Source organism: Maniola hyperantus, chromosome 6 (genome assembly GCF_902806685.2).
Source record: "Maniola hyperantus chromosome 6, iAphHyp1.2, whole genome shotgun sequence".
In the NCBI taxonomy this organism is placed as follows: domain Eukaryota; kingdom Metazoa; phylum Arthropoda; class Insecta; order Lepidoptera; family Nymphalidae; genus Maniola; species Maniola hyperantus.
The window spans coordinates 13,830,515-13,855,723 of NC_048541.1; the positions used below are offsets into that span (position 1 = coordinate 13,830,515).

General features: G+C 37.0%; 1 protein-coding gene across 1 annotated transcript in view; it reads right to left on the minus strand.

Annotated features, from left to right (window-relative positions):
* LOC117983240 (uncharacterized) overlaps positions 1–25,209 on the minus strand; it is a 193,445-nt gene that overhangs the window by 42,054 nt on the left and 126,182 nt on the right. The window contains exons 4-5 of the mRNA XM_034969729.2: positions 18,637–18,827; positions 1,324–1,434 (exon numbers count right to left, since the gene is read on the minus strand). Coding sequence (XP_034825620.1) covers positions 1,324–1,434; positions 18,637–18,827 — 302 coding nt within the window. The remainder of the gene's footprint in view (positions 1–1,323; positions 1,435–18,636; positions 18,828–25,209) is intronic.

Below are 25,209 nucleotides of genomic sequence, written 5' to 3' on the forward strand. Positions count from 1 at the left end.
GATATTATATTTACTCAATAAATGGATCCCTATATGCTGCTGAATTGACAAACATGTTTAGCTTAACAAAAATACAGCGGGAACTCATGAAAATTAAGTACTTATGTAAGCAAGGATAATTATGTGCCACATTGGATGTAGATTATTTAAGTAGTTCAAGCATTTAACTATAGCAACCGCACTCAAAAACTAAGTCTTATGAACTGAAATTATGTCAATCTAACTTCAAAGTAGTACAAATACTCATGTATTTGCTAAAGTAATATATGCGGAAACAAACTGATAAATATTTGGAGTAAGAGAAAATACAAAGTGAACTCGTGACAATTCTCTACAGACAGACAAAAGTGACTCAAGTCTCTACATGAACATTTTTAATATTCTCGTTGAAGGCCAGTAAAGAATTAGCAGCTTTTTGCTGGGCAGATATTTTGGAGCTGTCATTTGGCATTTAGGTAACCTTCAGCACAAAATGTCGGGCCACATGTTTGACCTATTGTGGACGTTCAAAGCCTTTAAATTTCCTCTATGCTTTTGAGAGTATTAGCACTAACACGTGATAATATACGTAAAACTAGAAATTGAAATCATATTCTTACTTGAGTTATCATAATATGCAGAATGATTTGGGAGTGTACCACATTACTATTCCAAGAAAACCCTTCCATTTTATTGGAAGGTCGCATGACCTTGCAATGAGGAATAAGATGTTAAGAGATGACTGTAGTATAAAAAGCCATGAGGTATCATGCAATATCTAATAGAAGCGAAGCTTTATATCCATATTGCTCACTCATATGGGCAGCAATATAAGCTGTCCAGCCAATGAGATGTTTTCGTTCATTCGTTTCACTTGTCATTAGTAATAGTAACCCATTTCAAAAATCCATTAGAAGTTATAATATTTCTATAATATTTCTATAATATTCGTAAGGAGCGTGCTTACGTTACGGTCTGCTAAACATGTTATATGGTTCGGCTCGGTTCACCATTACTGATAATATTATTGTTACGTGTTACATTACGTAAAATGATACAAGTCAGACACTAGCTCAATAATATTTGCAAAAGTTTAGCAAACCTTAAAACTGTAAAACTAATTATTTTTGATAAATGTGTATTATGTTATGTTTTCTGTAACTGTCAATGTGATTTAACGTTCAAAAAGTTTACTGTAAATGTACTTACTTTGAATAAAATATTTGATTTGATTTGATTTTGATTTTGTTCGTGGTATGATTATTAGGTAAAACTGACCTAATCCGAAAAAAAAAAATATTTGGGATTAGGTCAATTTTCTAATAAAGATGCAATTGTACTCACCCCCGTTAACAGAGCAAATAAGTTTGAAGTCACCCCCCTCGTTGAAAGGGCCGGCGGTTCCGGTTATTTCTTTGCCGAACTCGTCGAAGATCACCGGTTTTGAAGGCAGCTCTGCGGAATAATCACGAATAATCAGGAACTTGAATTTTGTTATGCAAAGCGGGAGCATTGTTTGCCGTTGATTTGTCAAAAGGTTGGCTTATATAAATAGGCGTAGAGTATTTTGTTTTCGTAAAACCATTTAATCTCCACTTAATTTTTTACAAGATTGGTTTGCGCTTGAAATCTGTTGAAATTTGAATGCTTCGTTATCATCGTCAACCGATAAACGTTCTGATTCTGACGGAACTGATTTTAAGCACAACAAAATTTTAGAGTATTCGCATCCTTTTCTTACTAATGTAATATGAAAAGGACAGACACAGTTTGACAGTTTTAAATTTAATTTAGAGCTGTGAAACCTCGTGACTTCAGCTGCCAGTCGCGAGCCTATTGTTTAAATTTGTAGCGTGCACTAAAATTTACATGTGAAATTCATGTTCCGTCCTTTTTTAGAAGTATTAAAAAGAAATAGATGCACATACTCTAAATTTTGTTTAGAGAAAGACAACAGAATCGGTGCCTGCTGGACTTCCAAATGCCGCGGTGCTACGTCACCTGTACTCAGCGGCTCGCTGTGACTCGTTTGATGCCATCTGACTACTTAGTGGACTGACTGCCTCATTGGTCTAGTGGTTAGCATGTTCAATTGCGGATGACGAGATCCTGGGTTCGATTCCCGGGTCGGGCCAAAAATAGTCAGGTGTTGCATTTTTCTGTGAAGAAATTTTCTTTTACTTTTCTGTACTTTTCTAAGAGATCAATAAAATGTTAGGCACTTCTTTTCGATCGGACAAAGATTGAATCGTGTACTGTAAAAACTAATTGAAGTTTTTGAAGTCGGAAATATCGCTCTATTTTAGGTATAAATTCCATTAAAGCCCAAGACACGGGTCTGCCCGCGAAATTCAAATTTAATTTGGTTTTTCACAATTTGTAAACTAATGCGACAACGTAGACTTATGGCATTCTAATTTCGCTCCTAGAAGTATCATCTTCACAGGTTTATATAAAAATCTTTACTTGAAAGTGTCTAGTTTAAGAAATTAGTCAAAATAATAAGTAATTTGTGAGTAGGTCACGTTAAACTCATTATTTTGACTAATTTCATAAACTGGATACTTTCAAGTAAATATTTTTATATATAAGCCTGTGAAGATGATATTGCTAGGAGCTCAATTTGAATGCCATAAGCCTACTTTGTCGTATTAGTTTACAAATTGCGAAAAACCAAATTAAATTTGAATTTCGCGGGCAGACCGTGTTTTCGACCTCAATATTAAAATAGAGTAAAGTCGAACTAAGAACAGGGTTCATTGTCCTAAGGCTTCTATTTAAAAATTCAAATCGTGTAACGGAACAGCGAAGGAGGTTTCGCTCAGAATGCTCCGTTGTTCTCTAGAAAATAGGCTGTAATTATTACAGCTCTCGGCACGAGAAAAACGCTTACAAATTATTCTTTCACCTGGATTAATGCTGCCAGTGGTTAGTTAATGGGTCTGTCTATAAGTTTGATAAATTGGATAATATTTTGGTACTAAATCGCGTCGTTCGCGCAGATGTATGTTTTTTGAAAATCTCTTAGAAGTTCTTTGTTTTTAGGGTTCCGTACCTCAAAATGGAAAACAGAACCCTTATAGGATCACTTTGTTGTCTGTCTGTCTGTCTGTCAAGAAACCTACAGGGTACTTCCCGTTGACCTAGAATCATGAAATTTGGCAGGTAGGTAGGTAGCTCTTATAGCAGACATTAGGGTAAAATCTGAAAACCGTGAATTTGTGGTTACATCATACAAAAAAAATTAAATTGTGGTCATGAACTAATAATTAGTATTTTAATTATCAAAGTAAGATTGCTATATCAAGTGGGGTATCATATGAAAAGGCTTCATCTGTGGATTCTAAAACAGATTTTTCTTTATTTTTATGCACCATATTTTTTGAATTATCGTGCAAAATGTCGAAAAAATACGGCTGTAGAAAGGAACCCTCGTTGCGCGAGCCTGACTCGCACTTGACCGGTTTTTAATGTAGGAAGGTCATTTGTTCGACTATTTATATTTGTCTATACCATGTTATTCCGTGAACTAAAACGAAAACCGTGACTACAATTTTTTTACGTTTAGGTTGAATTCAAAGCAATACATTTTAAATTATTATTTATTATTCGAATTGTGTAGAGATAAATGTTCAAATAATGTTTTCGCAGTATCCATTCTTCGCAGTATTCCAATTCTACCACATTCAACTATTCAATTCTATCTATAAACTAGCTGCCCCGGCGAACTTCGTACCGCCTAACAGTTAATTCTTTTTCAGGCAATTTTTTAAATTTTTCTATCCGTAAAAACCATCCTTACTTCAAGGAATATTATAAAAAAAGAATTAGCGAAATCGGTTCAGCTGTTCTCGAGATTTGCGATCAGCAACACATTTAGCGATTCATTTTTATATACAGGGTTACAGGAAAATAGGACACGATCCCGTTAAAGGGTTACAAGACATTAGCTATCAAACAACCCCTAAAGTGCTTATGCGAAAGTGTATCGTTTTCGAGTTATTCATTTTTTTATTTTTTTCTTGATAAAGGGGTGTTTGCCACTTTGAAAATTAATAAAAAAAAGGAACAATGTATTTCATCAGATTTTTTTTATTTCTTGCTAGTACATATCTTTGTTAATAATAAACAGTTACAAAACAAGAAAAATCTTCAAGCATTTTAAAATTACAGCCCAAAAACTGTACAAGTTTTCGATTTTTAAATTTAATTCTTTGAATAACTTGCAAATTTTCTGTAAAAATTACTATGGCACTTATACTGCGGATTATTTTAAAAACATCTACGTTTCGGTAGCTATCCATTAGTACAAAAAATTACAAAAAAAAAACATAAAATCAAGAAAAAATTACACAACAAAGAGATCAGGTAGAAAATTCAAACAAATGCTATTGCCAAAGAATTAAATCAGATTCAATGCAAAAACGAGTTTAATGCAAAAGCGTTAAAGATTTTTTTCAATGAGGTGAAAAGGTAGTATATAATCGGGGAACATACATAAAAAAAAAATAAAAAAAATAAAAAAAAAAAAAGATTCCGACGAATTGAGAACCTCCTCCGTTTTTTGAAGTCGGTTAAAAATCAGTCAAGTGCGAGTCGGGCTCGCACACGAAGGGTTCCATACCATCGTACAAGAAATAACTTTCACTCTAGTTTTTATGAAACCAAGTGAAGACAAAGCACACACAACGCATTACATACGCAATTTCGCGGAAGGCACAAACAATGCAAGCTCGGCAGGTGTACATTCTAGGATGCGATGCCATTGTTATGCGAAATGGCTGTAAGCGTATGAAAGCCTCCGATAATTGCCCAGTCAGTGTTGCACTGAATACGCACGCATGGTGTCTATTGTTTTGACAAACCATACAATCCTTGTCATAAGTACCGCAAATTGCTATTGCGCTGGAACCATGTCTCATTTTTTTTATTCATTATTTTCTTTAAACCTAAATCCATGAAGTCGCCGGCATCATCTAGTATAAGAAAAGCTTTCCTTAAAAGCTCCAGCTCTCAAAACTCACGAAGCCCTCAAATAGGGAATAAACAAAAAGATTTTCGGTTGAAAAATAAGAACTTTTCTCGCTGACTTGAAACAAAAGGTAAGATATGAGGGAGATCTGAGCAGTCATTGTGTTCCTACGTAGCCATTTCCTACAATAGCCACATCGCTTTTAAAAAGAACAAAATGCCTCGTACTTTGCATACCTACTTGGGCGAAATGTCTGTCAATGGAAATATGAATACATGATGTCCGGACTTTGTCCGCGTAGATTGAGACATTAAAAAATCTTAAGGGAACTCTTCCATTTTCTGAGATAATAATGACCTATTTTCCTTCGGGATACAAGTTATCTCTGTACCAATTAGATGATATTCACGACTTTGTCCTCGTAGATTAAATTTTTCTAATTTTTTATCATCCATTTATTTGCTGATAATCCTTATCCATACTCCACTTACTTTTACTCCATATTTAATCCATATTATATTATAATAAATGTGAAAGTATGTCTGTTTGTCTGTCCACAGGATTTTCACGGTCCATCTATCTAACCGATTTGATTGGAATTGGCTACAAGCTAGCTTACATCTCGGGGAAAGGGACGAATTAGGCTACTTTTGACTCCCAAAATCACTCCCCCCCTAAGTTTTCACAGGATTTTCAACAAACTTAAGTCCACTGCGAACGACGTTCTGACGGTGGCATCCCTTTACTAGTCTGTATAATAAAATTCAAAGTCCTGACTGACTGACTGACTGACTTATTTATCAACGCATAGGCCTAAACCGCTGGTCCTAGAGACATGAATTGGAGGGTGGTTCTTGTAGGTGTCTACTAAGAAAGGAATTTTCGAATTCCACCCCCAAGTGGGTTAAACGGAGATTTGAAATTAAGTAGTCCGCGCGGACGAAGTCGCGAGCATAAGCTAGTATGAAATAAAAACAAAACTTTGACCAAGACCATTTTCACAGGGTATTTTATTTGTCGGTAGTCCACAACAAAAATAAAACATCGGCTACAGTGGCATTTCAATATCGACAAGCGGGATGCCATAAAAATTCAATATTAAAAAATTTTGCAACAAACATTTTATACTAAGCTCTCGATTCTACGGTGTACCCTTTCTCAACTTTCAGTTAGCTCCATTTGTCTAGCCCAGAGAAACACACGCGACATGCCACACGACAAAAAGTTGGTATAATATTTAACCAATCGATCATAAAAGTATAATTATTATTATTTACTAGCTGTGAACAAAAGTTTTCCAAAAATTGAAAGAGTGCATTCAATATTAACTGGCGTGTTTCCTTTCGTGGTGTTTATTGTATTGCTAACGATGGTCTCAAAAGGACACACGCCAATTACTATTGAATGCGGTTCACTAATGAATGATCAAAAAACGTATGACAAATTATCAGTTCACCAAAACTTTTGAAAACTAATCAAATCACAAACGTCGTATACCGCAAACATATTCATTTTACAAAAGATCATTTGACAAATATTCTATTCACAAATGTTTTACTTTGCAATTTGCTGAATGTTAAAATATCATTTAAAAATTTATTATTTCACCAAATAATTTGTTTTTCAAATCGCGATTTTACAAAATAATAGATGATAAATTTATTATTGATAAAATAACTAATTAACAAAAAACACACAAAAGTCTGTTTTGGATACATATGCAAACCCCTATGCAACGCAGCAATAATATCATGGGGCATCTTTTTCTGGGTGCGAAAAAAGAAATAACCCCACGAAGGGGATGGCGGGGTCTCAGACCCCGCCATCCTCTTCTAACCTAACCGTTCCGAGTCGGAGTGGCCCAAGTCCGAGCTCGCTTCGCTCGCTCTTGATGGTGGGAGCGGGGGGGATGAGAGAGACCCCCCACCATAGTGGTGGTCTCTTCTCGTCGACCGGGGCCCGTCGACGGAGCCCCACTTCGCGGGGCTCCTTTTTTCTGGGTGGTAAAAAAAGAAATAACCCACGAAGGGGATAGCGGGGTCTTACAGACCCCGCCATCCCCTTCAAACCTAACCGTTCCGAGTCGGAGTGCCCCAAGTCCCGAGCTCGCTTCGCTCGCTCTTGATGGTGGGAGCGGGGGAGAGGAAAGAGACCCCCCACCATAGTGGTGGTCTCTTCTCGGCAACCGGGGCCCGTCGACGGAGCCCCGCTTTGCGGGGCTCCTTTTTTCTGGGTGGTAAAAAAAGAAATAACCGTTCCGAGTCGGAGTGCCCCAAGTCCCGAGCTCGCTTCGCTCGCTCTTGATGGTGGGAGCGGGGGAGATGAGAGAGACCCCCCACCATAGTGGTAGTCGACCGGGCCCGTCGACGGAGCCCCGCCCGCGGGGCTCCTTTTTTCTGGGTGGAAAGAGACCCCCCATTATAGTAAGCGGTCTCTTCCGTCGGCCCGGTCGACATATAAAAGATTTGGTGAATTCTTAAAGTATTTATCAAACAGTTCATTTTATCAAACAATTCATTTTATCAAAAAAAAAGTGCGATATGTTGTTTTACTAATTAACACGATTAAAGAAATCAATTGTTTGTCAAATGATATTTTATGAAATGACAATTTGTCTGGTAATTTGTTTTATCAAGTGAATTATTTGTAGAAACATAATTTTTATAACGATCATAAAACGATTCATAATTTTGCTAAAATTTGTTTGGGAAATGAAACTTTGTCATTTGTTTTTTGTCAATTGATCGGTCACCATTGAATGCACTTGTAAAGTAATGTAGTAAGTCAATTTAGCGATAGGATAAAAAGTCGCAAGCATGCCTCAACGCTTTACAACAAATCTTACTTATTCACAGTGAAGTATGAACCCGCTTTAGTGGATCTCCAGTAAACTACGTGGCTTTTTATTTTCCTCATACTCATAGGCAGATGTGAACAACTACTCGTAAATTGTTTCGCATATTATGGACAATGTTTCGCGAGTCTATTTGCCGGTACTTTCAATAGGGCTAATCATCATCATCATCATCATAATCAACCCATCGCGGGCTCACTACAAAGCACGTGTCTCCTCTCAGAGTGAGAAGGGTTTTGGCCATAGTCTAATACGCTGGCCAAGTGCGGATTGGTAGACTTCACACACCTTTGAGAACATTATAAAGAACTCTCACCGTTAAAGCATGTAATATTTAATTACTTAAAACGTACATAACTCCGAAAAGTTAGAGGTGCATGCCCGGGATCGAACCCTCGACCTCTGATTAGGAGGCGGACGTCCTAACAGTTACACTTAAATATCAACCAATCTATCAATAGGGCTTATATACTTATCTAAATAGATTTTCTTTTTATAACAATTACTACTCTAGTATCAAGGATCTTAATAGTGATAACTAACTAGATAACTTCATAAAGAAATATTTTTTCTTCTAAATATATAAAAATGTCATTTCTACGAGAGCGAAGCTTGGCGTTGGCGCTTGTATGCAATAAAAACAAAAATAAAATATATAAATAACATAAAATATTACAAAATATATCAATAACGTCTTTGTTTTTGACCAATATCTTTAGATAAAGATTTAAAAAAAACTTTATTTTATGCTTCACGTATAATAAAATCACCCTTTTATTAGGTAAATATTTTTGATTTACACTTATCTCAACCATAGATTTATATCATTGTTCTCAACGGGACTGTACTATTTGGATTCTCAAAAGAATTTCGTGCTCAAAAATAATTCTTAGTAATGAGGAGGTTACCAGGTAACAAAAATTTTCATAGATGGCGCTGAAAACTTCCATCACTGAAGATGAAAAATAATACCTATATCTTTATCATCTATGCTTTAAATTTAAATCGGATGCGAAATTAATTAATTACTTAATCTATCATAGTTCACAGATTTTGTGGGGAAGAAACGTAAGGAAAATTGCAGTGCACGCTAGCTCTTACTCTTCATCTATGTCATTAATTGACACGACCTAAACATTAAAGCATAGATCATATAGATATATCTAGATATTATTTTTTATCTTAAGTGGTTGTAGAATTCAGCGCCATCTATGAAAATTTTCTCGAACGTTACCTGGAAACCTCCTCATTTAAGTATTTTTAATTTTATTACTGTCTAGTAGGTATCCGTGGCTATGATCAGTCAATCGAGATTATGTGACGCCGGACGCGGCCCCAATCTAACATCGTATTCGCGTTTACGAATTATACATAATGAAATTCAGCATTCCATTATCATCATCATCAACCGATAGACTTCCACTGCTGGACATAGATCTCTTGCAGGGACTTCCACACGCCACGGTCTTGCGCCGCCTAAATCCAGCGGCTCCCTACGACTTTCATTTCATTATGAGAACTCGCAATCCCGAATCATGATATAAACAGCCACTTCATCTACTTTATTTTTGTTAAAAAAATCCTCCTTAACACAAACATTACGCGATATTTTCTTTTACCACATTTTTTCCATCTAACCTTTTTATACTTATTTACATACCACACAGATATCGTTTATTTAACTCGACCTCATTGTCGGTTGTTTTTCTAGGGGAGCACGTTCCTATAATTATGTTTGTGACACGTGCGCTCGTGATCCCCTTTTCTTTGTGTCCGATAATGAAGGTGCTGCTACAAAGGGGCACACCTATCTCGAGCGGCACTTCGGTATAATGTAGCTAGGAATGTAATACATGTACTCAAATATACCACAACAATGGGCCTACCCATGGTTTTCTATGAAGAAGTTGAGTTCGCACTGGATACTAGCTGATGATCGAGACTTCGTGCGCGTGGATTTAGATTTTTAAAATCCCATAGGAACTATTTGATTTTCGTAGATATAAAGTAGCCTATGCCCTATAATATATAGTTTTATGCGTGGTCTTTAACTAAATCTAAGCAAAAAATCACGCCGATCCGTTGCTTAATAATTGCTGTGTGATTGAAGAACGAACCAATAAACAAACACACTTGTTTAAGACTCGACAGACGAATCAGGCCAAATAGCCTCGCAAGCTAAATATTTGGTTGGTGCGGACTTCCCTCGGAGTTGATCTAACGGGAAATGCCGAGGAAAAACGGGGACATTAACAATTCGCGATCACTTCTAAAGTGCTGGCTGACATTTTGAGCGTACATGAGTAGAAAAGTGGACTTCATCTAGTGGGATAACGCTAAGTCGAAGAAAAAGAATTTATTTTTCTTGTACCTTATTTAGCCAAACAAAGCAAAGTAAGCTTGTTGCAAGTTTTCATGCGCAAAGAACATCAGTCAACCCATCAATCAGTTGTGTTCTTTATGTCTTTCGTTAATGTTTTTGTTGGAAATAGAAAAGTAACTTTGTTTCGACACCAGTCGTAAAACTTTCCTGTTGATTTCATGAGGATAAAGATTTGGATTTACGTTTCAACGTCGGTTGTGGGCCGGCTATCGAAATAGTTTCACGACCTTTTGTTCGGGGATAGGGTTTATTTTATTTTCGAAGACATTTCCATATGGGTACACTGCTAGAGTGAATGCGAATTCTTTTGGTATGCTTATAAATATTTTTCAGTTATTTTAGTTGATGAATTTAGTAATGTATGAATACTGAATTAGGAATTATAGAGGTAGCCAAAATATGGCTTTTTTATAAATAAACTAGCCACCGCCTGCGGCTTCTTGTAGACATTTCAAAAAAAATTACCGTATTAACCCAACATTATAAAAATAACTTTGATGAAAAATATCATCATCAATTTTTTTTAAAGAATAGTAGCCATGTTAAATGACTAATATTCCCCTTTCCTCTCCACCTAAGCGTCAAGCTTGTGCTAAGAGTAGGTACGACAATAGTGCAACGGGTGGGGTTTGAACCGTCGACCTTTCGGTTTTCAGTCCAATCCTTTATCTGTTGAGCTATTGAGGTTCTATTATCATCATTGTCATTGTTTTTGATTCAACTGATCAACATTCATTGAAGGACAGTCCTTGCACGAATTTCTCCAAGTCTTGTGCTTCTTAAACTCACCAGCTCACAGCTAGTCGCTTGAGATTATCCGTCTCCCTAATGGAGGATTTTCCAACGCTGTGCTACCAGTAATGAGACCGCCTTTCAAACACTTGGGACCCCAACATCTAGCAGTTCATCAAGATAATACACCCTGCCCGTTGCCACTTCAGCTTTATCACTCGTTCCCATTTCCAAATGTCTTCAATAAAATATGACGCTATGATATTACATAGTATAGTCGACGCATTTTTAACTGAGTCGTCGAGTTATCTGCCCGTTTTGCTCGCACTTACCTATACCTACGACCCATAAGTGCGAGCGAAACAGACAGATAACTCGACGACTCAGTTAAAAATGCGTCGACTATAGTTGCTAAATATCAAACAAAATAATGCCGAATTTCGAGAAAGTATGAAACCAAAGACAGACAAAAACAAAAACAAGGACGTATTTACTTATATCTCGCAGGCGAGCAATATTCAGCACTGAAGAACGTTTGAGAAGCACACAAGAAAATGCGATTCACGCTTTAACTTGAGAACTTTGGCGCTGCTGCAAACATTTGCTTTAATTTTAAATTGGAAGAGTTGGCAAGGGAGCAACTAAGTCAAAGCAGTATCACAGATGATGTACGATCTTCGTTTAAGGCACTCCTCTCACATGATTTATCGCCATCGATATTATGTGGGAGAGCATGCACAATTTTTAAAGTCGTGATTTCATATTTCGACCCAGATTTTGGCTCTGATTCCGATTATATAAAATTCAGAATCTTGTCAATAAAATTCAAAATCGGTATGAAGGAGCGAGAGTTTATCGCCGTGCATATTATGTTTAGTGAAACATCAGTGCGTTATTGTAAAAAGAGGCATATTTGCATAGCCTAACAGTTGATTTGGTTGCGTTTACATACTCGTGCTCAAATCAGAAATGAGGAGATCCGTAGGAGAACTAGAGTAACCGACATAGCTCAACGGGTTGCGAAGCTGAAGTGGCAATGGGCAGTGCAGTCGCACCGGAAAGTACAGCGTTGGAAGACCCCCACTAGGTGAGCGGACGACATCAGACGAGTCGCAGGGAGCTGCTGGATTCAGGCGGCACAAGACCTTGGCGTGTGGAAATCCCTGCAAGAAACCTAAGTGCAGCAGTGGACGTATATCGGTTGATGATGATGATGATGATGATGATGATGATGATGATGATGATGATGATGATGATGATGATGACATACTCGTAGGTATATGTACCCTCCTGAGTAATGATCACATTGAGTCCTTGAGTATCGATATCTCACCCAATCTTAATTTCAAGAAATGCATAGAGTCAAAGGCCAAAACAGTTTCCAAAATACTTGGTATGCTGAACAAGGTGAAGCGGTAGGCACTTAAATGATTCACTCTAAATCAGGTTCAGATTTTTAATCAAAGTTTCTGATACGCAATGCCAAAGTGTGGAATAACCGTCTGCATCCGTGTTTCCATGCAATGTGTAACCTTCAAAGCAAGAGTTAAACAGGCATCTTCTAGGCAAGCGTGCTTCGACCTAGACCTCATCACTGTTTTTTTATCAAGCATTGATTGTCGTCAAGTACAAGCATAGTTTGCGTTAAAAAATACTTTATACAAGCTTTATTTATGATGCAAAAATGCCAAATATGCGAAGAAAATTCTAGTTAAAACCCGATCTCAACCTAACATAACCGCATAATCCGAGCACGAAATTAGAGTGCGCCAATCAAAATTACGCAACCTTATACATACCCATAAAATTTCCGAGGTTGTAAAGGAATTATGGGCTCCTCGGAATTCCGTGTCGATGCAGGGATAAAGCTCGGTGAAAGTTTTAACGTGTGTTATCTCGATCCTCACGTGAGCCTCGGATGTTATCTATGTCGCTCGGATACCGCCTTTGTTCGGCCTCATCATATTTTTTTTTTGCAAAGCTGCTCAGTCGTAATGTCAAAAATAAAGGCTCCAAGATACATTGACCCGATGTGCTCGGCAAGTACTGGCCAATATGTAAAATGCGTTATTATATAGTCTGCGACAGGTCAAGATGGCAATTGGGGTATAAGGCGGGGGACTCCTCGCACACCCACACGTCATTCACCCGCGCTCGCCCACACCGGGTTAGCCTGAGGGATGTGCGGGCGTGTGGGGGCGTTCCTCCCCCGATTGCCATTTTGACTTGTCGCGTACTATAGATAGGTAGAGAGTACATAATATTTTTTTAAAAATTAAACACTAGCGCTTGGCTACAATCAGACCTGCGCGCAGAAGTTGGAGCACACTTGAAGATAAGTAACTATTGACTCTTGACTTGAAGGTACCTTCTCATATTATATTAAAAGTGGAGTTTTAATTATTCTTTTCTGTGCTTTTGAAGTCGGTTAACTTACTTTAGTTTCATTATGGTTATTACTAACATACTATGACGAAAAGTTTGATCCCATAAAAATAGTAAAACTAAAAATTTACGACGGCATGCATCAAGTCCCTCAAGATACGCCGACTTACCCATATTCTCCGTATCAGACGCCTTGCGCAATAAAATTTTAATTTTCAAGATGACCTACATTTTTATGGCCCTCGATCGAACTTAAATCATCTTCGGGCGTCTACTAGGGCTTGAAAGTCTTTTTTTCAGCTCCGGAGTCGGGTTTTGATGACCACCATTACAAATCCGGAGTTCCGGAGTATCGTTGCTTCATAAAAAAAAATGTGAATTAATAATGCGTTTGATTTGAATATTTCTTGCACATAAATGAATGTTCAATTCTGTTAAGCATGGAATACAACAAATCAGTTAGAAAAATGAAAAGAAACCTTTATTTGAAGACCTGGTAAAATTAATTATAAATTATTATTTTTCTTGTAGATTTTTTGAATTATGTTTTCCATCAATACAATTCGATAAGTTTTTTTTCATATTATGTTCAATTTATTAAGACTCTGTACTGTATGTGTACTTAACTGCTGAAAAAGATCGACTTTTTCTAAAAATATTAAAATCGAAACTCCGGTTATGTTTACGATAGCTCCGGTTTTACAAACGAACCTGTAATATTTCGAAGCTCCGGAGTTACACCTAAACCGGAATTCCGGAGTTCAAGCCCTAACGTCTAAACTCCAAGTTTTCGCGCCGATACCAGGATAAAAGAGGGTCAACTTTATGGCTATCTTTTGTTTTATCGTGATTGTCCTGGGCGATACTGTTTCCTTCTGTTTCTTTTTTTATTCATTTAGGTACTATTTTATAGATTTTAGCTGTGTTTCGGTGGCAATGTGGTGTATAGCGATCATATTACCGTTATTCCTAGTTGGTTTTTTGTTCAATAGTGTAAATTTACTTGAACAACAAATACTAAAATAAGGTAAATATGTTAAAAAAAACGAAATTATTTTATTTTTAATGTGCATCTAACGTAATTTCACAATAAATAATAGTGAAGCAAACTTCTTTCGTTATTGATCTCAGCATTTTAACAGACAAACTTCCGCGAGGTCTCAGTTCAGCGTAAAGCATTAGTATGTACCTAGTATATTTAAGACTAGATGATGCCCGCGACTTCGTCCGCGTGGATTTACCTAGGTTTTTAAAAATCCCGTGGCAACTCATTGATTTTCCGGGATAAAAAGTCTATATCCTTCCCCGGGATGCAAGCTACCGCTGTACCAAATTTCGTCAAAATCGGTTGAATGGATGGGCCGTGAAAGGCTAGCAGACAGACAGACAGACATACAGACTTAGTATGGATTTAGTAAATTTAATAAAAAAATATTCTAGAAATCTGGCCTTCTTCCTTGTCCACTATAAAGGGAACCTTTTCTTGGCACAAGGGTTTGGGCTGGGTTTTGATGAGTCAGCCAATGAGACAGGACTTTTTATGTATTTAGATTGATTACAATAATAATTAATTAAGGCTGTAATTTTTTATTAAAAATTTGTATAAAACTAGCTTATGCTAGCCACTTCGTCCGCGTGGACTACACAAATTTCAAAACCCGTTTTCACCCAATTAGGGGTTGAATCTTCAAAAGTCCTTTTTAAGCGTATGCCTACGTCATAATAGCTATCTGCATGCCAAATTTCAGCCCGATCCGTCCAGTAGTTTGAGCTGTGCGTTGATAGATCAGTGAGTCACCTTTTCCTTTATATATGTATTTAGATTAATCTTATAATACAACAAATGAATCACTAAATGTGTTGCTCACCGAAAATCTCGAGTACAGCTGAACCGATTTCGCTAATTCTTTTTTTATAATATTCCTTGAAGTACGAGGATGGTTCTTACGGAGAGAAAAAATAAAAAATTTTAATCGACTGTTAGGTGGAACGAAGTTCGCCAGGGCAGCTAGTTTATAATAAAACTTTTTTGAACGCAGCCTTTTGATTCATCAGTACAGTACAAGAGGACTTTAGAAATAATATTGAAACACCGTCACGTATATATTGTTTGGAATTTTGTTTTAATGCTTAAAACAACATGGCGCCTAAAGCTAACATGCCAAAATTAGCATATTGCCATAAATCGGATGATAATGATCTCGACCATTTGCTAAATTAATCAAAATTAATTGGTAATAATTCATTGATGAAATTACTGATGCTACTACCGAGACATTACAAAACGGAATACTATTAGCTTAATTATTATTTAATTAGAAAAAAAAATCATGTTATCTATCATCTAATCTAAACTAATATTATAAATGTGAAAGTATGTCTGTCTGTCTTCTAGCTTTTTACGACCCAACAGTTTAACTAATTTTGATCTGAAATTTAGTACAGAGTTAGCTTACATCCCGGGGAAGTACATAGGCTTTTTTTCCGGAAAATCAAAGAGTTCCCACGGGATTTTTAAAAACCTAAGTCGACGCGAAATTGCAGGCATCATCTAGTTTAAGTATCAAAGCGTTCTTATTTTGGAATTTTTTAAAAACATAAGTCGACGCAAAATTGCAGGCATCATCTAGTTTAAGTGTATGAAACCAGACAATACCTGCAATATCGCCTAAGTTGATTTGGGTTGTTAAATATACTACTTGTTAAATATATTACTTTCCAGGTGTTTAACTATATCCACGCAAAAATTACGTCGATCTGTTGCTCCATTGCGGTGGGATTTAAGAAACAATCTACAAACAAACACTATTCCGCTTTCAAAAAAAAGGATAACTTTCAAATATTATCAGCCTTGCTAATAAATTTTTCCCACTATCATCGTGTATCTTAATTGTTGCCGAAATCACAAATCTCTTAGTAGAATAGTTTTCCGTGCTTTGTTTAGTGAAGCTTATTATTATCATTTATTGAAACTGTTTCATACAGTAATTTTGTAGCGAAGATCAAATAATCGCGAGTAACTATCAAAGAACAGAAACGCTGTAATTTACAGCTTAATCAACATCACAGCGAGATATTTCAAGACAATACAAGACACAATTTAACGGAGGTCGAATGTACTTCTTTATTCCTTTCAAGAAAGCTTGCTCCCAAAAGAAAAAAGGAGCTTTCTCAACATTAATCGTAAAACTTTTGTGTTGATTTCTCAAGGATAAAGATTATTTAGGGCCGGTATTCAGGGGTCGTCTACAGAGATGCGATAGAGACCCCTTTCTTTTTTCAGTTAAAAGGTCGTGTATTATTTTTCTAGAGCACTTGAACTGTAAGTAGGTACTTATTGTAAATTGACAAACCCACACACCTTTGAAAACATTATGGAGAACTGTCAGGCATGCAGGTTTCCTTACGATGTTTTCCTTCACCGTTAAAGCAAGTGATATTTAATTACTTAAAACGCACATAACTCCGAAAAGGTGCGTGCCCGGGATCGAACCCCCGACCTCCGATTAGAAGGCAGACGTCCTAACCGATAGGCTACTCATAGCTGCTTGCTGAGAATATTTTCTAACAGTGTAAAATAAAACCTTTAAAGACAAAACAAGGAAATGCAATCTCAGCTTTACAAACTTTGGCACAGCTACAAACATTTTGCTCTAAATGACAGTCGAATTTCTTGGCAAAGAAGCAACTAAACACAGGGAGTAACACGTTTTTTTCTCTTTTTGTGGAACCTCAATATTGTCTACAAATCACGTTCGACGAGTTCAAGTTATCACATTTTGGGGTAGGATTCTATACTAAACTAGCGACCACCCGAAATCATTATCATCATTAACCGATAGACGTCCACTGCTGGATATAGGTCTCTTGTAGGGACTTCCACACGCCACGGTCTTGCACCGCCTGGATCCAGCGGCTCCCTGCGACTCGTCTGATGTCGTCCGTCTAACTAGTGGGTGGTCTTCCAACGCTGCGTCTTCCGGTGCAAGGTCACTATTCCAGCACCTTGAGACCCCAACGTCTATCGGTTTTACGAACTATGTGCCCTGCCCATTACCACTTCAGCTTTGCAACCCGTTGAGCTATGTCGGTTACTCTAGTTCTCCTACAGATCTCCTCATTTCTAATTTGATCACGCAGAGAAACTCTAAGCATAGCTCTGTCCATCGCCCGCTCCACCACCCGACAACATTGTGAAAATATTTTAATGACCTCCCTAGTGCAGTGGTAAGCGATGTGGTCTTATCAGTAGGAAATCCCGAGTTTGATTGCCGGAAATGAGGAATTTAATAATTTCAACATTTTCTCTGGTCTGGTCTGGTAGTAAAAAAATAGGTAGATATACATAAACCTAACATTGGAAATCGATTTAGGTCTTTTTAATAAAAATGTTACAATAAAATATAAACTAGCCTTAAGAATGGTGCCAAGGGTACTGGCTGTATTTCCGCGTTGGACAGCCAGGCTGATCCTTTGTGCAAAAAATGAGCTAGCTCTTTTACAATTTCATATTTGTCAACAATACAGACAGGAATGTTAAGCTATTCACGTTTAAGTCAAAACTTTGGCACGGTTACAAACATTTGCTTTAACATTAAATTATTAGGAGTTTTGGCAAGGAGGCAACTAAGTCAAGTGAGTATTACGGATGATTTATGGTTGCAATTTTATGCATTTTCATAAGTATGATTTATTATTATAGACAGTTATTCAAGTAGGAATAAATCAAAGGCAAGAAGTTTTTTGTTAGCATGAACTTCTCTACTGCTATTTCTTTCTCTTCATAATACTACGTACCTTAGTGAATTAAGTGTAAAAGTGAATTATCTAATAATTATAATGTACTTACCTATATTTCGCTATACCCTCACAGGGTCTCATATGTATCTCATGTTATTATTGTAAGTGGATGCATGTGAAACGCAAAAATAAAGAATAAAGAATACCTACTTTACGCGTTTCCTGACTAAATTGACCAAATCGATAATATGAATTCACAGGTTAAGAAACTTAGAAAAAACGGGAGAAGGAGAGGCCTAGCAAGAGCCTTGAATTGAAGTCAAAAATTTCAATGCCACTGATTTTAATTTTGCAACGTTTCCGCTTGGAGCACTGGCTGTAGATGTGTAGACAAACTTGAGCTTTAAAACAAGGCAGTTAAGATTCAGTTTACTATAATGCCGAAGGTTTTCAACACTCGAATACTATCAACGTTGGTGAGACATAAAATCTCGTACTAAGCATACTGGAGTTAACCTCAGGATCCATTATTACAGGACAATAGCCAACGAGACATTCAAAGGCCAGGAAAGCAAATAAAACTCAACTCACCAATAACATCGAGCGCGATCCGGTAATTTCTTGTCGGCGATACTTGGAAGTCGACGCGACATCTGTATATCGCTCTGTCGCGCGACTGCACGTCACGGACACGCAGCACCGAGGTCGGCTCCCACCGAGCTCGGTCTCTAAACATGTCGTCTGACCAGTGCCCCGTCTCGCCTGGTACTCGTGTGTCATAACTGCAACAAACAAATGAATTTTTTTAAAAAAAACTGGTCATGCGCCTGTTAGAAGTCAGAACATGCATAAGGTAGTATTCCATAGCCATCATCATCATCTCGACCCATCGATGGCCAACTACGACCACAGATCTCTCCTCAGAATGAAATGGGTTTGAGTCGCAGTCCACCATGCTCGCACGCATCGCAAAGTGGTTTGGCAGACTTCACACACTTTTGAAACCAATAGGGAACTCGCAGGCATGCAGGCTTCCTCACCATGTTTTCTTTCACCATTAAGTATAGTTGATACGAAGCCAGTGTACTGGCACCAGTCCTACTGGTTTGAGAAATAGACGGGCGCTCTATTCTCGCCAGCGCGGCGCGAGCGCTTTTCGCCAGAGCTGGCTCGGCTTGAAAAACTGTTACACAAGTTGTACAAGGCCAATACCGAGTCAGTGCTGACTGCCAGTGAGACTGGCAGCCAGCAATGGCTTCGTGTAAACAATGCTGTTAAGCTATAAAGAATAGCTTGCGTGAATTCATATTTTTAATAATTCCACGGGAATTCTTTAATTTTCCGGAACAAAACGTAGCCTTTGTCACTTTCCAGATATACTATTTATATCGCTGCAAAAAATTACGTCAATCTGTTGCTCCTTTGCAGTGTGATTAAAGGACAAATTAACAAGCCAGCACAATTTTGTATTTACATCATAGTCACTGATTCTGGCGAGTTGCACGAGTAGATATGTGGAGTTCCTATATAGATTTGACGACCTCCCTGGCGCAGTGGTAAGCGCTGTGGTCTTATTAGTGGGAGGTCCCGGGTTCGATTCCAGGCAGGGATTTGGAATTTCATAATTTCTAAATTTCTGGTCTGGTCTTACTTACCATCAGGTGAGGTTGCAGTCAAGGGCTAACTTGTATCTGAATAAAATAAAGTAAATGTGGAAATGTGAAGTATTACGGTACGCGTCGGTACGGGTACGCGTTCGAAAAGGACATTTCTAGCAGTTGACACAAATAGGCTGATGATGATTGGCAGCGTATGGCCAAATTTATCACAGACACAAAAGCCAAAAAACAATATACCAACAATGTGTAAAGGGTGCCGAAAAACGCAAATCCGTTTAAATCCCGACATCAATTAAGCGCACTCGGTCAGATAATATTATCCGAGCGAATTTATTCCATCTCCATTGCAATTAGATTACATTGATTAATGCCCGACGCCAATTGCGGATAACCGTTCACAATTTACATATTTAATGCTGACGGGGAAATCCCCCCATGTCCCGTGCAGCGTCCTTTGAGATTATAAGTAGAACCATTACTGTAAGCTGCGGTATATTTTAAAATATATATTTTAGTATATCAATACGAATATTAATTATTGCTTCCACCTTTTCTATTACAGGTTGGAGCCATCCCCATGTCCCGTCCTTTGAGATGATAAGTAGAGAATTACTGTAAGCTGCGGTATATTTTAAAATATATATTTTAGTATAACAATACGAATATTAATTATTGCTTCCACCTTTTCTATTACAGGTTGGAGCCATCCCCATGTCCCGTCCTTTGAGACGATAAGTAGAGAATTACTGTAAGCTGCGGTATATTTTAAAATATATATTTTTGGATAACAATACGAATATTGCTTCCACCTTTTCTATTACAGGTTGGAGCCATCCCCATGTCCCGTCCTTTGAGATGATAAGTAGAGAATTACTGTAAGCTGCGATATATTTGTATATTTTAAACATATGCTTTTGTATTACAATACGAATAATAATTATAGCTTCGACTTTTTTTTATTACAGGTTGGAGCGCACTTGACTACAAGGCATGTCCCCCCCCCCCCTCCCGCCTCTTATCCCGATTGCCATCTCAACCTGTTGTATACCACGACTTAATACTATATTTTTTTTTATTCTCGCAGGAACTCCATGCTTGTTTAGATAAAAACTAGCTTATGCTCGCGACTTCGTCCGCGTGGGCTTCACAAATTTCAAACCCCTATTTCACCCACTTAGGGGTTGAATTTTCAAAAGTCCTTTCTTAGCGGATGCCTACGTCATAATAGCTACCTGCATGCTAAATTTTAGCCCGATCCGTCCAGTAGTTTGAACTGTACGTTGATAGATCAGTCAGTCAGTCAGCCAGTCAGCTTTTCCTTTTATATATTTAGATTTATTAATATTTATTGATGCATATAAAGCTTATCTTCATGTTTGAAGCGTGCGTCGAAACTGCGATAAAAATAAAATATCTAAAGATACATTTCTTAAGAAAGAGGTTGTCAGCCATACCGTCGTATAATATCGGAAACCAAAAGCTTAATTTAATGAAAAGATCCAATAATTGGATTTCAATGAACTCAAAACATACAAGTTCAAATTAAATTTTGGTGTTGCTATAAAATTATTACAGTCAAGTGATATGAGAACAAAGGAACAACTTTAATGTGTAAGACAATAAAACTCATAGATTATTCAGACCATAAATTACTAGAAGACCCTATCAAATATCACTTAAGGGTTACTCATGGAGCTCATCATAAATCCATTAATCATTATCATCAGTTAACTATAAATAGTTACTAGCTTATGATCGCGACTTCGTCCGCGTGGATTGCACAAATTTCAAATCCCTATTTTACCCCCTTAGCGGTTGAATTTTTAAAAATAATATCTTAGTGGATGTCTACGTCATAATAGTTAGTAGATGCATGCCAAATTTAATCCGATCCATCCAGTAGTTTAAGCTGTGCGTTGATAGATCAGCATCAGATCCCAAAACACACTTATGGGATTTGTGTGGTGCTGCGTGGTAGTGGTGCGGGTGCGTATTGCTTGCCTGGTAGCTGCTTTTTCCTGCATGGTTAGCAGTGGGAGGGCGGGCGGTGCATTTCGCATGCTGCATGTTGCACCATACAGATTCGACCTGGTTCAGCGGATTATAGCAAATTAAGCTTTTGGTTCATTGTATATCATGGACTTCCGCAAAATAACGCCTGCTTCTATACAACAGGGTACTGATTATTATTCAACATTCAATTCAAGTTACTCAAACAGGATTCTACAGACGATTCTACATCAAAGTTATAGTTCTGTATAGTTTAACCTATGACCATTATGTTTGGACTACTAACAACTGATAAATCTGTGCGGGCGTAAGTTACTCTGTGGGTTCCTTAAGCCGCTTATACACGTTTGATTTAGGTCTAGTCTGTTGCTTAGTCCAGACTCGGGTACCTAAGCTGTTTCCATTTCAATCTGTTAGGTTATAGGTAGGCAGAAGGTTGACCAATTTTGAATGTTAGATAATAAGTATTTTGTATGATATTAGACGCTTGTAATTTTGTCCGCGTGGATTTAGGTTAAGAATTCCGTGAAAACTAATTTTCTGGGATAAAAATAGTCTATGGCCGTCTCCAAGCCTTTAACATCATGAATAAAAATAATCCATGCAAAAAACGATCTAAAAGAAAAAACATTTAAAAATGGCGCAATACAGTGGCTTTCAAAAATTTTTATCAAAAAAATTATAACCAGTGTCACTCGGGATGATATTATAAGGATTTGAAGGAGGATTCTTGATTTAAGGTTCAGGCATTTAGAATTTATAGTAGAAACTCTCTGAAAACATTACCTACACAACTTTTTTTGGCCCGTCATGTAAAAAATAGGAAGGAATTCAAACCAGCTATGTATTTAGAACATTACGTGTGAAACCCGCTTAATGCGCCATGTTAAACCACAATAATGAGTGCGTTGAGTTTCGGTATGAACCATTTGCAACGAGCTGGTTAGAAAGCAATACACCAGTAATACACTCCTTTTTTGGGCAGTCGTCGTGTAAAAAATAGCAAGGAATTCAAACCAGCTATGTATTTAGAACATTGAGTGTGAAACCCGCTTAATGCGCCATGTTAAACCACAATATGAGTGCATTCAGTTTCGCTTTGAACCATTTGCAACGAGTTGGTTTGCGTTAGCGACGTGAATACTGAATCATTCTGTTACGATTGAAATTATCGGTTTACTTTATGGAGTGACGTTTTGTGCAAAGGGGATTTTCAAATTGTAAACTTTTTTCTTTTTTTAGGGTTTCGTACCTCAAAAGGAAAAAGGGACCCTAATAGGATCACTTTATTATTTGAGTGTCCGTCTGTCTGTCGTGTCTGTCAAGAAAACCTACAGAGTACTTCCTGTTGACCAAGAATCATGAAATTTGACAGGTCGATAGGGCTTATATCACAAGTAGGTAAAGGAAAAAATCCGAAAACCATGCTGCATACTGCATGCTTGGAACTATCATAGAACCAAAGTTTCGGCTAACTGTCAGACTTATGATAGATATAATTATTAAAGCAACAGAACTGTATATTAAGTACAATCAAAATATGTAAATAACAATTCAGAAATTACGAACGCCAATCAAGCCAAGAATATGCGAAAATTCAGTCCATCAAGGGAACTTGAAAGCACCGAACTTTGCGCCAATTATGCAAACAACTCAACCCAACTCGAAGCTTCAGTATCGTGACGCTAACAAAATATACTAAATTCAATTACAACAAATTGAATGGCTATATAGAATAATATTACAAGAAAATTGAGGTGAAGACTGTAGGCACTTCCGCACCGCTCGACGCAACTTTATACAAAATACAAAATTTCACTTGCAAATTTGACATTTCTATTCAATTACATCATCCATCCTTAATAAACAGTACAATGTACAATGGGCTTGGCTGACTTGGCTTCAAGGCTTCAATACTATCTGTTTCATTCTTCATTGAAATACGACGCGAAATGACTGATGTCAAGATATTGTCTAAACGAGGGTTTTTTGTTGGCATCGTGAGAACACGACACAAATGTTTGCCCGTTGCGAAGTATTCTCAGATTGTAGGATTTCTTTTCTTGTTAGCCTCCTCTTTGAAACAAATTCATCGCATTTCTTGAGAAATACAATTGGATTTTTATTTAACTGTCTTGTAGTATTGCTATCAAAGTATTTTAATTGTTATGATTCTCATGATGTACTACATACTTGTGGGTATAGTGAATGTTCTTTTTTATCTTCTATTCTATTCTTTTTGTATTCTATCTGCATCAAATTTCTCATCACTGGAAGTCGTGATCCCTTTTCGTTAATTACATAATGGTAGGAGTATTTTTAAGATAATAATGCGGTGGGTTCTTAGATGCTTCCTCATCTACTCGACTCGACTGCTGTTATTATCAGAATATGTTAGTGATAATAATCCAGTAACCGACTTAGATCAACGTTACTTAACAATTGCAATTGATTGAATGCGTTGTCACTACTAGGCTTCTACTACGCTCCCCCTACTTTTATATGTTTCTGTTATCTAAATTTATATAAAAAAAAAGGTGACTGACTGACTGATCTATTAACGCACAGCTCAAACTACTGGCCGGATCGGGCTGAAATTTGGCATGCAGATAGCTATTACGACGTAGGCATCCGTTAAGAAAGAATTTTTGATAATTCAACCCCTAAGAAGGTGAAATAGGGGTTTGAAATTTGTGTAGTCCACGTGGACGAAGTCACGAGCATAAGCTAGTCTTTCTATATAATCAATAATCATCAATGCTTCTGTATAGTTTATCGCAGTTTATTATATTTTATTTACTTTAAACGGTAGATCCATTGGTGAATTATTTATTACTGAGTTATATTTAAAGCGTAATTTATCAAGTTGAAATTGATTAGATCAATGAATACCTAATATAAAATTTATACCTGCGTCTATTAGATCTTCAGGGAATATTCAACCAGCTTTATCAACACCTTCTGTATTAATATCTTTTTAGTACTTTGAATGTTTATTACAATCTGGATTTTACCATTCAGATTATTGTCTTGACGATTTCAATCTGAAACTTTTATTAAAATCATAATGCAATTAGCATAAAATTATTCGCGGTGTCGCTTTTACAACGAATAAATCCTCGATTACTTTTCCTACTTTTAGAAATCGCGTGCATTGTCATCATAAGGACAATTTAATTGTTTGAAGGTTGTTCGGGAAAACTAATTTATTAAATCGCTTCGATTATAATTTCGCGCTTTTAAATTTGCTTCAGTATTTCGGGTTATTTCAAAACTTTAGTCGAAAAAGTTTTAGTTGCAATGTACAGCTAATTATTATACTACTTATTATGATGACGATGAATAAGTTCAAATTACTCATTTTATTAAATTCATACCTATATCATTTTAGTGATCTGTTTTTAACAAGACGTAATTTAAAATGTTTTAAAATAATTCCGAAAACGGTTTATACACTACTGCCTCACACATTAGAGCGAATAAATACGCTAAGTATTTAGATTATTTTTAAATTTCTGTACTCGGTGACATTTAT